Raw genomic sequence first — 17419 nt, 5'->3', positions numbered from 1 at the left:
AATAGCAGTAGTATTAGGATATGAGGATAGCAGTAGTCTATGGATATGAGAATAGCAGTAGTATTAGGATATGAGGATAGCAGTAGTATTAGGATATGAGGATAGCAGTAGTATATGGATATGGGCAGGGCTCAAGTCCTGCAGGAACGTGTGGGAACTGAGTCCTGCACTTTTTCCACAGCAGGAACACTGTTCCCATTAGCAGGAGTACTGCAGGACCATCCCTTATGTGGAAGAGTTCCCACACTTTTTTTTTTCCAGCACTTGACCCCTGGATATGGGGAAAGCAGTAGTCTAAGGAGGTGATTATAGCAGTAATCTAAGGATGTGATTATAGCAGTAGTATTAGGATAGCAGTAGTATTAGGATGTGAGGATAGCAGTAGTATTAGGATGTGAGGATAGCAGTAGTCTATGGATATGTGAATAGCAGTAGTATTAGGATGTGAGGATAGCAGTAGTCTATGGATATGTGAATAGCAGTAGTATTAGGATGTGAGGATAGCAGTAGTATTAGGATGTGAGGATAGCAGTAGTCTATGGATATGTGAATAGCAGTAGTATTAGGATGTGAAGATAGCAGTAGTATTAGGATAGCAGTAGTATTAGGATGTGAGGATAGCAGTAGTCTATGGATATGAGAATAGCAGTAGTATTAGGATGTGAGGATAGCAGTAGTCTATGGATGTGAGGATAGCAGTAGTATATGGATGTGAGGATAGCAGTAGTATTAGGATGTGAGGATAGCAGTAGTCTATGGATATGTGAATAACAGTAGTATTAGGATGTGAAGATAGCAGTAGTATTAGGATATGAGGATAGCAGTAGTCTATGGATATGAGAATAGCAGTAGTATTAGGATATGAGGATAGCAGTAGTATTAGGATGTGAGGATAGCAGTAGTCTATGGATATGTGAATAGCAGTAGTATTAGGATGTGAAGATAGCAGTAGTATTAGGATAGCAGTAGTCTATGGATGTGAGGATAGCAGTAGTATTAGGATAGCAGTAGTATTAGGATGTGAGGATAGCAGTAGTCTATGGATATGAGAATAGCAGTAGAAGGATAGCAGTAGTATAACAGAAAAGCAGTCACTTCCCATCAGGTTACACTGACACTCCTCACTGTACCGAGTGCTACTATGGGCAGAATCCCTGACTATCCATGGCCGCATATGCTCCCGGAAGCATCGGGTCCGCACTTTATTCCTTTCCGCTTCCAGGTCTATTTGGTTCCACATGGTGTGGGTGGCCCTGCAGTCCCGGAGCGTCCGTCTGCTGTGCCGCATCCGCTTCTCCATCACCGCCGGCGGTTTCCCTCCACTCTTGATGCCTGAAGACCCAAAGCGGCCCCGGCGGGAGGAACGACTAATGGCGCCGAAAATCGGCACCCACAACGGGACATTCCACTGTGACGAGGCGCTGGCGTGTTACCTGCTGCGGACGCTGGAGCCCTATAGAGTAAGAGAGGAGTGACGGGTCCTGACCGTGTGCTCCCGGGAACATGTGCTCGGCCACCGGCTCCAGAATCTACAGGGAAACCTCTATGAGAAGACCATAGTCCTAGACTTCTATTGGGGAGAACAGCCGTCACGTGACACCTGGTCTGGATAAGGGGGGTGGTCTTCTCTTAGAGGGGGGTTTCACTGTAGTTCTGGTTGATAATTGTTCTCTTATAGTCTCTGTTAATAAAGTTATAGAAAGTTATCCTATAGGTGCTGCTGGAATTTAGTTGTAGTGAGAAGCTGTTAAAAATCCCCAGCATGCTCGTGTCACATAGCGGCAGATTTACGAATACTACTATAGCGCCACCCTGTGTGGCCTGTGCCATAGGACTACCCCGCAGCTGCTGAATCGTGAGGGGTGTAGCTGATGTAGCTTGCCTCCATTTTTATATATATCTCTACAGTGGTCCCTCAACATACGATGGTAATGCGTTCCAAACGGACCATCGTTTGTTGAAACCATCGCATGTTGAGGGATCCGTGCAATGTAAAGTATAGGACAGTGGTCTACAACCTGCGGACCTCCAGATGTTGCAAAAGTACAACACCCAGTATGCCCGGACAGCCGTTGGCTGTCCGGGCATGCTGGGTGTTGTACTTTTGCAACATCTGGAGGTCCGCAGGTTGCAGACCACTGGTATAGGAAGTTGTACTCGCCTGTCCCCGCCGCTCCGGACAGTCACCGCTGCCCGGGATGTCCCGATGCTCAGGCAAGGCCTCTGCTTCCCCGGCATCCGCGCTCTCCGTTGCCGCCATCACGTCGCTACGCACGCCACTCCTATTGGATGATGGGACAGAATGGACAGCGGCGTGATGACGTCGATGGAGAGCGTCGACGATGCAGGGGATCCCGAAGAGGACGCGCCGGAGCCCCGAGGACTGGGAAGAGATCGTCAGCAAAGGGCACGGGGCACCGTAAACGGCTATCCGGTGGCAGCTGAAGCAGTCTGCGCTGCCGGATAGCCGTTTATGCGATGGCCCCGACATACAAAAGCATCGTATGTTTGATGCTGCCTTCAACATGCGATGGCCTCTGAGAGGCCATCGCATGTTGAAATTATCGTATGTTGGGGCCATCGCAGGTCGGGTGGTCACTGTGTGTGTGTATATATATATATATATATATATATATATATATATATATATATATATATATATATATATATTACACACACACACACACACACACATAAATTTTATTATTTTTTTGGCAGGTCAAAAATGAAAATCAGTTACCCACAGCGTTATATGGAAGTTTCACGTGTCAAGGATCAAACGTTTCTGAAAAAACAAAGCAGAGCTTCTCATGGGATAGTAGTCTGGATAGTGAGAGCAAACTCCTCCATCAATTCAGAGAATAGGGGCAATCGCGTTCACCTTATGTGCCAGACACAACCACCAGAAGTAGCGTAAAGATGTCGGTGCAGCCACCCGGGTATCGGCAGTCAGGGGTCTTCAGCCGAGCGTAGAGACATAAAATGGAGGAATTAAAAGTTCCACTTTTTTTTTCGGCGCAGACCGTCACAAGTAATCACAGTTGCAGGCGTGTGAAAAAGTTCATTTATTCAATAGCCGTTACAAACAAACGTGTTTCGCGGCCTAAGCAAGCCTCTTTCTCAATGTAAAAATTGGCATGTGCAAACAGTGGGGTTTATAAAAGGAAAAGGGCGCAAAAAGATAATTGATTGCAGCAGGGCTGACGTCAATTAGGGCAGATGACTGATTGCAGCAGGGCTGGCATCAATTAGGGCAGATGACTGATTGCAGCAGGGCTGGCATCAATTAGGGCAGATGACTGATTGCAGCAGGGCTGGCATCAATTAGGGCAGATGACTGATTGCAGCAGGGCTGGCGTTAGGGTTTCTGCCGGGAGTGTAGTGTAAGCAGTAAGCAACGTGTTTCATTCATTCATTCATTCAGGAGAAGCTTCGTATATTTCCATAATGGATTGGCGCCATTCAAAATGGTCCAGAATCTCCACTTATTTCCGCAACATTCTGCCGTGGACGTAAGCAATGTCCCACTGACAAATGGCACATTGAATCCAATCCCTCATTGGAAGTTTTTCCACAGCAGTGGTTCCCAACCAGGGTGGCACCAGCTGTTGCAAAACTAAAACTCCCAGCATGCTCGGAGTTGTACTTTTGCAACAGCTGGAGGGACCCTGGGTGGGAAACACTTCCGCAGAACAAGAGATCATTGGGAGGCTGCTATAAAGGAATCTCTGTAGTGTGAACGGAGTGTAACATTATAGGTACTCTATAACTAATATGGCCATTAGCATCAAGCCTTCCTAGAAGGTTGGCACTTTTGGCTTTTTTTTTATTTTATTTTATTAAATCAACTGGTGCCAGAAAGTTACAGATTTGTAAATTACTTCTATTAAAAAATCTTAATCCTTCCTGTGCTTATCAGCTGTTGAATTCTACATTGGAAATTATTTTCTTTTTTGAACACATTGCTCTCTGCTGACATCTCTGTCCATTTTAAGAACTGTCCAGAGTAGGAGAAAATAGCAGTAGGAGAAAATAGCAAACATATGATGCTCTGGACAGTTCCTAAAATGGATAGCAGAGGTAAGCAGAGAGCAATGTGTTCCAAAAAGAAAATAATTTCCTCTGTAGTACTCAGCAGCTGATAAGTACTGGGAGGATTAAGATTTTTTTTTAATATTAGTGATTTACAAATCTGTTTTAACTTTCTGGCACCAGTTGATTTAAAAAAAATTCCACCGGAGTACCCCTTTTTTAAAGCAATATAATATAGTTAAAAGAACATAAAAAATAAAATAATCTAGTACATAACTTTTAAATACCATCCAAACTAGTGCCACCAAGTTCCTAGTCTGCTGCCAGTCCTTGTTTAGCCCGCTGCAGTGATGGCGCACACTCAAAGGGCCGTGTCCCATTACTGGAGTGGTCTCATAGGGGGAGATTAACCCCTTGGGGACGGAGGGCTTTTCTGTTTTTTTCACTTTTATTTTTTCCTCCTTACCTTTAAAAAATCATAACCCTTTCAATTTTGCACCTAAAAATCCATATGATGGCTTATTTTTTTGCGCCACCAATTCTACTTTGTAATGACATCAGTCATTTTACCCAAAAATCTACGGCAAAACGGGAAAAAATAATCATTGTGCGACAAAATTGAAGAAAAAATGCAATTTTGTAACTTTTGGGGGCTTCCGTTTCTATGCAGTGCATTTTTTGGTAAAAATGACACCTTATCTTTATTCTGTAGGTCCATATGATTAAAATGATACCCTACTTATATAGGTTTGATTTTGTCGTACTTCTGGAAAAAATAATAACTACGTGCAGGAAAATTGATACGTTTAAAAATGTCCTCCTGACCCCTATAACTTTTTTTTCATTTTTCCGCGTATGGGGCGGTATGAGGACTCATTTTTTTGATCTGAAGTATTTAGCGGTACCATTTTAGTATTGATCGGAATTTTTGATCGCTTTTTATTCATTTTTTCATGATATTAAGTGACCAAAAATACGCTATTTTGGATTTTTTTGGCGCGTGTGCCATTGACCGTGCGGTTTAATTAACTATGTATTTTTATAACTTTGACATTTCCGCACACAGCGATATGACATATGTTTATTTTTATTTACAGTTTTTTTTTTTTTTTTATGGGATAAGGGGGGTCATTTAAACTTTTATTAGGGAAGGGGTTAAATTATCTTCACCTTTTTTTTTTACTTTTGTGTTTTTGCAATGTTATAGCTCCCATACATTGATCAATGATTTCTCATAGTAAACCATTGATCGATGATTCTGCCGCTTGACTGCTCATGCCTGGATCTCAGGCACTGAGCAGTCATTCGGCAATCGGACAACGAGGAGGAAGGTAAGGGGAGCCTCCTCGTGTCCTACAGCTGTTACAGGATGCCGCGGTTTCGCCGCGGTGATCGCAAACAGCCCACTGAGCTAGCTTGGAGCAGTTTACTTTCATTTTAGACGCGGCGTTCAACTTTGAATGCCGCGTCTAAAGGGTTAATAGCGCGCGGCACCGTGATCAGTGCCGCACTATTAGCCACGGGTCCAGGCCGTTATTAGAGGCACAGCATGGCCCCGCGTTATAGAAAGGGAGTGGGTGGAGGGCGTACAGGTACCCCCTCCGTCCCCAACAGGTTAATCAAAACCTGTGGGCAACTTCGCCTCTCCACAGGTTTTGATAAATCTCTCCCATTTTGCTGCCGAACGCACTTTCCTCCCCGTTCATTTTAGTGATGGGTCAGGGTCTAAACACCCAGATCCCAACCAAAAAAAAAACTTTTGACCTCCCCCCTAGGACAGTGCTTTCACAACAGTGGGAGAGAGTTATCAAAACCTGTCCAGAGGAAAAGTTGCTGAATTGCATTAAAAGGTAAAAGTATTGCCACCAATATCCAATATGAGAGTAGTTTTTCATTGTTTTTTTATTTAAATAAATAGGAAAAACAAATTGGCAACAATATACCTGGGCCACATATGTAACATTTGTAAGATATGTGGCCCAGGTACATTGTTGCCAATTTGTTTTTCCTATTTATTTAAAAGAAAAAAAAAATGTCTACAATGTAGGCTGTGGAGCACCAATAGGGTGCAAAAACTTTTTTTATATATATCAACTGGCTCCGGAAAGTTAAACAGATTTGTAAATTACTTCTATTAAAAAATCTTAATCCTTCCAATAGTTATTAGCTTCTGAAGTTGAGTTGTTGTTTTCTGTCTAACTGCTTTCTGATGACTCACGTCCCAGGAGCTGTGCAGCTCCTATGGGGATATTCTCCCATCATGCACAGCTCCCGGGACGTGACATCATCATTGAGCAGTTAGACAGAAAATTTCAGAAGCTGATAACTATTGGAAGGATTAAGATTTTTTAATAGAAGTAATTTACAAATCTGTTTATCTTTCCGGAGCCAGTTGATATATAAAAAAGTTTTTGCCTGGAATACCCCTTTAATACTATGGATGCTGATCCAGGGACCAATGATGTAACTGGCTCCTGGGATTGTATATTAACGTCTGGTAAAAATGGAGGATGAGTTTATTTTCCAATATTTCAAAATTGTCATTGTGGACCAGAAAGGGTCTTGACTAGAGATGAGCGAACTTACAGTAAATTCGATTGGTCACGAACTTCTCGGCTCGGCAGTTGATGACTTTTCCTGCGTAAATGAGTTCAGCTTTCAGGTGCTCCGGTGGGCTGGAGACTCTTTCCTAGGACTGTATCCACCTTTTCCAGCCCACGGGAGCACCTGAAAGCTGAACTAATCTATGTAGGATAAGTCATCAACTGCCGAGCCGAGAAGTTTGTGACGAATTTAATTTACTGTAAGTTCGTTCATCTCTAGTCTTGACTCTAGTTCTGTGTTTTCCATTCAGCATGCCTCCAGCTGTTGCAAAACTACAACTCCCAGCATGCCCGGACAGCCTTCGGCTGTCCGGGCATGCTGGAAGTCGTAATTTTGCAATAGCTGGAGGCACCTTTGTCGGAAAACACTGAGGCAGTCTCTTGGTATACCATGGAAATAGCAAAGTAACCTTTTAACTTATTGATGTAAATAATGTTCCCATTCATAGAGAGCAAGCAGAGATCCTGAAAAAGGTGAAGTGAATTGAAGTAGAACCTTTTTTTATTTTATTTTTTATAATTATTGCAAGCAGACTACTTCCTCTATTTCATACATATGCAGACTCGGCTTAGTTGAATGTAAATGTTTGTATCAGTGGGGCGAGAGTAAACCTGTAGTATGTATTGTTCAGACAGTATTCTATGGGATAGGTCAAATCTCCGATCATATGAGGTATGAAATGAGTAAATAGTGCTGCGCCCTACATGTCACATAATAATTTGGATTTTCTTTGTCCATTCTTAGGATGCAGAGATTGTTAGAACCCGGGACCCGCAGCTTTTATCCCAGTGCGATGTTGTTGTCGATGTAGGCGGAGAGTATGATCCTTCTCGGAACCGTTACGACCACCATCAGAGGTGAAACTAGACGTCTCTTTATCTCTCCGCATCTTGTTGCCTATTTTTATTTCTCAACTTTGTAACTTCTTCATCCTTCGACATTTCGCAGATCCTTCTGTGAAACCATGAACAGCTTATATCCTGACAAGCCATGGGTAACCAAGCTGAGCAGTGCCGGACTGGTATATGCTCACTTTGGTGCACAGATACTGGCCGCACTTCTGGGAACAGATGAGGAGGACCCCATGATACCGGTTCTGTATGATAAGGTAAGTGACCCATACATTATGTATAAAGGAGATTTCTCAAGCTGTCTAATAGTAGACTCTTACCCACAGAAACCAATCTCAGCACAGCTTCATTTTAACAGTGCAAAGTGTCTTATAGCTATAAGGGTCCATGCACACTAACCTAATTCCGTGAGGAATCCATGGGTTCACGCCACCCAGAATCGTCACTTATGGGTTAATGGGCTTTTCCAAGCAGATTCCGCCAAAAGAATGAACATCTTCATTCTTTCAGTGGAATCTGGAACTTCTGACGTGTGAAACAATGGGAGGCTGCTGCAAGCGGGTTCCGGTCAGAATTAGACCTTAGGCTATGTTTACATGACAGAATTTCTGTGCGTTTGCTTAAAGGGGTTATCCAGGAAAAAACGTTTGTCTTTTGTTTATAAATCAACTGGCTCCGGAAAGTTAAACAGATTTGTAAATTACTTCTATTAAAAAAAATCTTCATCCTTTCAGTACTTACGAGCTGCTGAAGTTGAGTTGTTCTTTTCTGTCTAAGTGCTCTCTGAAGACACGTGTCTCGGGAACCGTCCAGTTTAGAAGCAAATCCCCATAGCAAACCTCTTCTACTCTGTGCAGTTCCCGAGACAAGCAGAGATGTCAGCAGAGAGCACTGTTGCCAGACAGAAAACAACAACTCAACTTCAGAAGCTGATAATTATTGAAAGGATTAAGCTTTTTTAATAGAAGTAATTTACAAATTTGTTTAACTTTCTGGAGCCAGAATTTTTTTTTTTCCTGGAATACCCCTTTAAATTCCATTCTGCAAAGCGTGATGTGGACTTTTTGAAAATTTTAGGGGAATTTCAGAATTTTTGGGTGCTTTAAAACACAGAATTCTACTGAAATTCAAAGCCCCATTGACTTAAATGGGAATTCGCCATAGTATTCTGCAAAATTTAAACGCCTGTTAAATGTTTTTGCAGAATCTGGAAAGCAGAATTTCAACAGAGAAAATTCTGCCGATGTGAGTGGGACATCTGAATCCCCATTCAACGCAATATGCAGTATATTTTGCAGAATTCCACAGAAATTCCGCCATGTGACCATAGCCTTAGGATCATTCTAGTCTCTGTTAAAACTCATGCCATAGCTTTCAGCGTTACTATAAATGTAACACTAGTCTATGGTAATCACTGAAGCGTACCTATGGGTTAAACAGTTAATGGAAACGTCTACTGTATTTCTACAATGTACAGTGGTATTTCTCCAATCTAATCTTCTAAGAGAAGATTCCATGGAGAGGGCGGCTTCACCACGATCAGTGCCCAACACTAGTGGTGGCGCTTTTAAAATCGATGCAAGTTCAATAAGAAAAAGTGTAGAGATGAGCGAAGTTACAGTAATTCGATTGGTCACGAACTTCTCGGTTCGGTAGTTGCTGACTTTAGCCTTCATAAATTACCGTATATACTTGAGTATAAGCCGAGTTTTTCAGCATGATTTTTCGTGCTGAAAACTCCTCCCTTGGCTCATACTCGAGTGAATTCTCCGCTTGTCATTCCCTTCTCAGTGATCTTCAACCTGCGGACCTCCAGATGTTGCAAAACTACAACTCCCAGCGGGGAATGCTGGGGGTTGTAGTTTTGAAACATCTGGGGTATTCCTCATCATCCAGACCACCTCCTTTAGTTTTCTACTCACCACCCCTTGGTGGGAAGACAGGGTGAGCTGGTCCAGGCCATCTATGCTGCAGGGACAGTCCGGTGGGGAGGGTTAGTTGTTCTGGGCTGTCCATCTTCACCGGGGGGGCCTTTTCTCCGCTCCGGGCCGGCCACGGACTAGTGACGTTGCCTTGACGACGACGCACAGGGACGTCCGTGCGCAGCAGACGTCTGTGATGTCCCTGCGCTTGAACGTCCGTGTGGAGAAGAGGGCCTCCCGGTGAAGATGGCCAGCCCGGGAACGACTAACCCTCCCCACCGGACAGTCCCTGCAGCATAGATGGCCCGGACCAGCTCACCCTTCCTTCCCACCGAGGGGAGGTGAGTAGAAAACTAAAGGGGGGGTCTGGATGATGACAAAGGCAGCAGTGGTCTTCAACCTGCGGACCTCCAGATGTTTCAAAACTACAACTCCCAGCATGCCTAGACAGCCGATGGCTGTCCGGGCATGCTGGAAGTTGTAGTTGTGCAACATCTGGAGGTCCGCAGGTTGAAGACCACTGATTGAAGGGATTGACGGGGGTCTGGATGATGACGGGTGTATGATGACGGGGGTCTGGATGATGACGGGGGTCTGGATGATGACAGGGTGATGATGACGAGGGTGATAATGACGGGAGTCTGGATGATGACATGGGGGGGGGATGATGTATTTCCCACCCTAGGCTTATAGTCGAGTCAATAACTTTTCCTTGGTTTTTGGGGTGAAATTAGGGGCCTCGGCTTATATTCGGGTCAGTTTATACTCGAATATATACGGTAGTTCAGCTTTCAGGTGCTCCGGTGGGCTGGAGACTCTCTCCTAGGACTGTATCCACCTTTTCCGGAGCACCTGAAAGCTGAACTAACTTATGCAGGATAAAGTTAGTAACCGCCGAGCCGAGAAGTTCGTGACGAATTGAATTACTGTAACTTCGCTCATCTCTAAAAAAGTGCTGTTACATGTAGGTTCCCTAAAGTCAAGCCAGGAATGTGTTGTGTAATCCTATAGTATTTTTATTTCTCAGATGTATGAGAACTTTGTTGAAGAAATTGACGCTGTAGACAACGGAATATCGCAGTTTGACGGGGAGCAGAGATACAACATAACCTCCACCCTGAGCTCCAGAGTTGGGCATCTCAACCCCCGCTGGAATGAACCTGATCAGGACACAGAAGTAAGAACATTGGGGGAGAGTTATCTAAACCTGTCCAGAGGAAAAGTTGTCCATAACAACCAATCAGATCACTTCTTTCATTTTTAACAAGGCCTCTACAAAATTAAAGAAGCGATCTGATTGGTTGCTATGGGCAACTGGGCAAGTTTCCTTTGCACAGGTTTTGATAAATCTCCCCCATGGAGTTCATTTATATGGGGTCTCTTGGTTAATGTAAAAACTGGTGCTGGAATGTATTTGTGATGTTGCATTCATATGTGTGTTCCATGCAAAAAATAACTCCTTTCCTAAATTTTAAGTAATCCCTTTCATAGTCATCACTACACCACACATCAATATGTAGGCGGGTGCACTTACTCGCTCTGCCCACAGTGTTTGCTATGCTTACTACCAGGAAGAATGTATTGATGTAATGTGCCTTTGTACTTGTTGTCCCCCTTTTTTTTCCTCTTTTGGGGGCTTTCCAGTAAAATCTATAGGAATAGGGCAGTGTTTTCCAAACAGTGTGTCTCCAGCTGTTTTGCACCCACTGAGACATACTGTTTGCAGAATGCTGGAATAGGGAATGGTTGTTTGTGCCATAGCTGTTCTCTTCTGCACAACCAGAAGTGGAGGCCCTGTTTCCTAATCTTGTGCATACCCTTGCAATGTGCGGGGATGGCTGTATTACAGCTTGCTTCTTGGGCAGAATATACAGATAAGGGGCAGTGGTGGCAAAAATAGCTCAGCATGGGCTGCAACGATATAAAAAAAAATTCTGTCTGCTCAAAACATAGAATTCTGTCGAAATGCAAAGCTCCATTGAGTTCAATAGGATTCCCCCTCAAATTCTGCAAAATGTTTTATGTTCAATGTTTTTGCAGAATCCGGAAAGCAGTTTGAATGGGACAGTGGAATCCCCATTTAATTCTATGTGCAGTAAATTTTGCCGAATTTCCAAGTGGAATTTTCCGGCACAATTACACAAAGAAAAACCACTGTGTGAACATGGATTAAGAGGGGGAAATTACACCTTTAATGTGTGTGGTGTTAATGTGTTCATGGACACATGCAGGGGCCAAGTCCTGGGGAAAAAAGTGTGGGAACTCACCCTAGATTTCCACTTAAAGGGGTACTAGACGTCTTATACCCTATCCAAAGGATAGGGGATAAGGTGTCTGATCCTGGGGGTCCCGTCGCTGGGGACCCCCACATTCTCCCTGCTGCTCCCGGTGTTTGTTTAGAGCGTTTGTTTAGAGCGCCAGAGGCTCATGACATCACGGTCACGGCCCCTCAATGACGTCATGAGCCTCTGCCCTGCATCACCAGTCATCCAGCACAGAGCGAAGTTCGCTCCGTGCACCAGATGTCTGGGGTGCTGCAGCCGAGATCGCGGGGGTCCCCAGCAGCGGGACCCCCGCGATCAGACATCTTATCCCCTATCCTTTGGATAGGGGATATAACATGTCTATGGGCGGAGTAACCCTTTAAAGGCTGGTCCTGCAGGACACCTGCTAATGGGAACTGTGTTCCTGCTGTGAAAAAAAGTGCAGGAACTCCTTTCCCAGGAGTTCCTGCAGGACTTGAGCCCTGGACACATGGCATGTGATAAATATGGCGCTTGTACACTTTTTTTTTATTTATTTTTTCCCCCCTAAATTACACTCCAGTACACCACTTTGTATGTTTCCTCCTCTGCGACTTTTTCTCCGTCTTTTCAATGTGTTGCGACAATTTGATGCTGTTCCCAGCCAGTTTTGTAAGCCGGGTCAGGGTTGGTGTAGATTGGAGACAAATTGAGGGCTTTGTGATTTCTACTTGAAAAGATGCAAAAAAAAAGTAACTGTGACTAATTTAGCGCAAACATATCCCCTTCTGTTTCTCAGTACAGCTGATAACAGGCCAGTATTTTGTGCATGTATTCCTGTGGGAGTATTTTATAACAGCTTTGCTGTTCATGTACATTGCATGTCAGATAAAGCAGCTTAAATTGCACAGCTTTACAGTATTACTCAGTAGTTCAGTATGTAATGTGTTTTCTATTACTTGTTGCTCAGAAAATAATTTTCCTTTTTGTAGACTGGATTTAAGAAGGCGATGGAACTGGCAGGGACAGAGTTTGTGTCCCGCTTGGACTTTTATCATCGATCTTGGCTGCCGGCTCGCTCTTTAGTGGAGGAAGCCATCAGGCAGAGATTCCAGGTTTAGTAGCCATAATTGGTCTAATATGCTTGGGCTGGAATGAGAGGCCAATACTGGGCCATGTGAGTGAGTGCTTGTCAATAGTCTGCCTCTAGGGGCAGTAATGTGCACTGATAACAATATGGTCTCTTGCAGGTGGATGTCAGTGGAGAAGTGGTGGTCTTGGCCCAAGGTGGATGCCCTTGGAAGGAGCACTTATTCCAGGTGGAAAAGGAAATGGGGCTAGAAAAACAAATTAAATATGTCCTCTATCCAGATCAAAGCGCAAAGTGGAGGGTACAGTGTGTCCCCACAGGCCCCAACACTTTTCAGAACCGGTAAGTGACCTCTCATAACCAAATCTTTAATCTACATCATGCAAGCCTTTCTTTATATGTTAGGGAATCGCATAAACAGCAGTTTAAAACCTAAACAGTTATGATCTGGTAAAGGGCTTGGCCAAAATCTGGTTCCATCTAGCTTCCCTGCTTTACCACAATCAAAAGTATATTATGCTGTTTATAGAATATAATCTTGTAGGTTTACCATGTACCAAGTTCCTTTTTAAGGGTATGTTCACACTACGGAATTCCTGTGGAATTCCGCGGTGTGAACTTAACATTAGTGTGAATCTCCGCCACTGAAATTGTTCCGCGCAAAGAAAGAACATGTTCATTCTTTGCGCGGAAGTCCGCGAGCACTGCATAGCTGTCAATGGTGACGGCACAGTCCTACCGCCGCCATGGCTGCCAGTCTGAATCTCCGCTCGCTGAATTCAGCGAGCGGAGATTCCGTTCACACACTGTAGTGTGAACATACCCTAAAGGGGTACTCTGCCGAAAAACATCTTATCCCCTAGCCAAAGGATAGGGGATAAGATGTCCGATCACAGGGGTCCCGCTGCAGGTCCCCCGCGATCTTTGGCTCGGCACCCCAGTCATCAGTGCATGGAGCGAATTCCACTCAGTGCTGGATGACTGGCGACTACAGTCTTTTCTGGACCATTGTAAGTTGAAACCAGACTCAACATACAATGTACAGAGAGTCCAGATCTGTGAAACATGTCAATGAACTGACCAATCAGAATGGGCATTCACTGGTAAAACCCCTGTATTACTGAAGCGTATGCACTGGCTGATGTCTGGTAGCGCCCCCTACAGTACAGGGAGGTATTACATGTTCTGTACTACTCTTTGTGCCAGGGTTAGCTGCTCCTTAGGACACCAGGTGAGGGCAGCTCCATGTTACTTTTTTTAGGACATTGCGTGCACTGTACAGGACCCCAAAGAAGCTCCTGTCCTCTACATAGACCAGTGCTTCCCAAGCAGGGTGCCCCCAGCTGTTGCAAAACTACAACTCCCAGCATGCCCGGACAGCCGAAGGCTGTCCGGGCATGCTGGGAGTTGTAGTTTTGCAACAGCTGGAGGTTCCCTGCTTGGGAAACACTGACAGACAGTGATTTACAGCTCCCAGCAGATCTTTCTTACTTTTATATGTAAGGATTTGTTTTATATATATTAGTTATCTACTTATTTTTCTTTAATCCTCACTTTTTCCTATTTTTGGATGACATTTTGGTGCTTTTAGAACCAATTACCAGGTTTCCATAGAGTTATGGTTTCAACATACAATGGTTTCAACATACAATGGTCATCCCAGAACCAATTAATATTGTAACTTTTGGGACCGCTGTATAAGCCTGAAACCAGACATACTTGCTTTATTAATTCCCTTATTGGGTGTGATAGGTTAAATACATTTTTGTGTTGTCTGGAGACAGACTGGGAGCTGTCGGAGCAGCAGCGAGGTGTCCGGGCAGTTGAGTAATTTTCATATACAATTAATAGCTAAGCGATCACTAGAACCCATAACTTTTATAAGGTGCCTCAAACGATTTAAAAATGTGTGTATCATGTTACAGTGGCTGCAGTCCACAATATCCACTAACCAACACACTGAGCCTAATAAGTGATTATTAAAATGAACATGTCCTGGTTTCCCTGTATTATTTGGGGGAAGAGTTGGTAATGCTGTTCTTGTTCTCCTGTCTAGGCTTTCTCTACCAGAGGATTGGCGCGGGCTTCGAGCAGATGACCTCTCTTCTGTTAGTGGCATTCCTGGTTGTATCTTTGTTCATGCCAGTGGCTTCATAGGTGGAAATGAGACCCAGGGAGGAGCTCTGGAAATGGCGCGGAAAGCACTGACGTCCTAGAGGAGTTGTTTTGTATTTAAGGCTATAACATCATGAAATGTGGAGAATCTGACAACTTGTATTTATACCATGTGACATCAGTAAATATTTTTGTATTCAACACTCTATTATTCTCAATCTGCCTATCTGTCCGCGTGTCTTGACAGTTTATGGACTTGGTCACTGGCTTCCCTTAAGAGTGGTTATTCATGTGTGTTATAATGCTCAGTGCATCTGCCTCATGTTGTCTCTTAAAGGGGAACTCTGGAAACAAGTAGAAAACAAATGTTTTCAAATCAACTGGTGCCTGAAAGTTAAACAGACTTGTAAATTACTTCTTTTAAAAAATCTTAATCTTTCCAGTACTTATTAGCTGCTGAATAAAACAGAGAAATTTGTGTAGTTCTATCCAGTCTGACCACAGTGCTCTCTGCTGACACTTCTGTCCGTGTCATGAACTGTCCAGAGTAGAAGCAAATCCCCATAGAAAATCTCTCCTGCTCTGGACACTTCCTGACACAGACAGAGGTGTCAGCAGAGAGCAGTGTGTTCAGACTGTGGCAATGAATCTGTAATAATAATAATGGGACAGCCTTCTTCACCTACTACTGACACTATTCTTTATCCCACCTATCATACCACTGAATTTTGTCCTGTTCTACTGCGACCACATGAGTTGTCAATTTTTTTGCAGGGATGTCAAAATTCTGTATTTACTGTTTTGCTCCAGAGGAGTAAAGAAGATTGTAAAGTTTTATACAAAGAAGTATTATTTTGTTGAGTGATCTAAGGCTCAAAGTGTGTATAATATGTTACCTCATTAACCTGTTAAGGACCAAGGGCGTACCTTTACGCCCTTGACGTTTCTGGTCACTGCCGCATACGTGGGCGGTGATCGGAACAGGATGACCATCCCAGGACATCGCCTAGGGGGGGTCCTGAGACCTAGTGATCCGTTGGCCCGGAAAATCAGGGTGATTGGTGCTGTCCGAGGCGGCAGTGAAGATCGCCGGCTTTCTAGAAGTTGCAAAACTGCAACTCCTAGCATGCCCAGACAGTCTTTTGCTGTCTAAGCATACTGGGAGTTGTAGTTTTGCAACATCTGAAGGGCAGCAGTTTGGAGACCACTATGCAGTGGTCTCCAAACTATGCCCCTCCAGGTGCTGTAAAACTACAATTCCCAGCATGTCCAGACAGTCGGGCTTGCTGGGCATTGTAGCATGCCCTTCAGCTGTCAGTGCATGCTGGGAGTTGTAGTTTTGCAACATCTGGAGGGGCACAGTTTGGAAACCACTGTCTAGGGCGTGAGAGCTGTTTGTAAACTAACTGCGCTTGTGCTCCTGCCCCATCTCCTGTGAACAGAGTTGAGCACGGGACTTTGGGCAATATCACAGGAGCCACTTGGAGCCACACTGTATCCCTGTGTACGCCCCTTAAACACTAGACCTGTTTTTTCAAATCGGGGATGTCTGACTTTATTAGAGAATAACTCTGGTAATGTTTTGCCAATCACAATAATTCTGACATTGTTTTTTTTTTTTTTTGTCACAAGTTGTCCTTCATGTATATAGTAAAAGTAAGCTGTATTTTTTTTTTTTTTTTTTTTTTTTACAATGCAAAAAAATCATTTAACACTAATAGGTTGCATATATTTATACTTACTGAGTGAGTAGTATATAAAACTTAGCTTTCAAAATAAAGTAGACATCTGAAAGTATATTTTTTTTAATTCACATTTTAAATGAATTAGAAGCCTAACAATTTTACTATGCAAGTTTTACAGAAATTTGGAGGTGGTAGAACATAGGGAACCCCCCCCCCCCCTCTCCCAAATGAGCCCATTTTAAAAACTAGACCACTCTCAAGGTATTCACTAAAGGGTACAGTCAGTATTTTAACAACATAGATTCTTGGCAGGAATTATTACAAAGTCAGTGTTAAAAATGTGAAACTTGCTTTTTTTCACAAATGCATAATTTATGGGACATATATTTTTAGCACACACCTCTGATATCGAAATAAATGTAACCCTAAATTTTATTGAGCTGCTATTCCCGTGTTTGAAAATACCCCCGCTTAGGCGATATTTAGTTCCTTGGCCGTGTGGTAGGACCTAGGAGAGGAGCGTCATTTGGCTTTCAGGGAATAATTTTAGGCTGAACGGTTTATAGGCCGCACTTCATGCCTGAAAAGGGTTTTAGCTGCCAGAACCATACAGAACCCCCACAAGTGATGCCATTTTGGAAACTACACCCCCTAAAGTATTCATGGAGACTAAAAGTGAGTATTTTGAGTTCTTTTTTTGTGGCTGGAATGGTTACAAAGTCAGTGGAAAATTTGAAACTTGCTTTTTTTTTTCCACAAATGCATCATTTGTGGGACATATTTTTTTGTGCTTTGTGTCTGAAAAGGAGGAAATGCGCCCCATGTTTTATAATGCTGTTCATCCCGTGTTCGGTAATACCACTGCTTTGGCCATATT

At 43.6% G+C, this 17419-nt stretch overlaps 1 protein-coding gene across 1 annotated transcript; it reads left to right on the top strand.

Moving 5' to 3' along the window:
* Window positions 1-1165: 1165 nt before the first annotated feature.
* Window positions 1166-15782, top strand: MYG1 (MYG1 exonuclease). The gene is made up of 7 exons (XM_056555293.1): window positions 1166-1460; window positions 7381-7493; window positions 7585-7744; window positions 10437-10586; window positions 12645-12767; window positions 12903-13084; window positions 14799-15782. The coding sequence occupies exons 1-7, from the start codon at window positions 1239-1241 to the stop codon at window positions 14956-14958; spliced, it is 1110 nt and encodes a 369-aa protein (XP_056411268.1). The 5' UTR covers window positions 1166-1238; the 3' UTR covers window positions 14959-15782.
* The last annotated feature ends 1637 nt before the right edge of the window (window positions 15783-17419 follow it).

Source organism: Hyla sarda, chromosome 2 (genome assembly GCF_029499605.1).
Source record: "Hyla sarda isolate aHylSar1 chromosome 2, aHylSar1.hap1, whole genome shotgun sequence".
NCBI lineage: Eukaryota > Metazoa > Chordata > Amphibia > Anura > Hylidae > Hyla > Hyla sarda.
The sequence above is the reverse complement of the archived record's forward strand: the minus strand, read 5'-3'. Positions and strand labels throughout refer to the sequence as shown.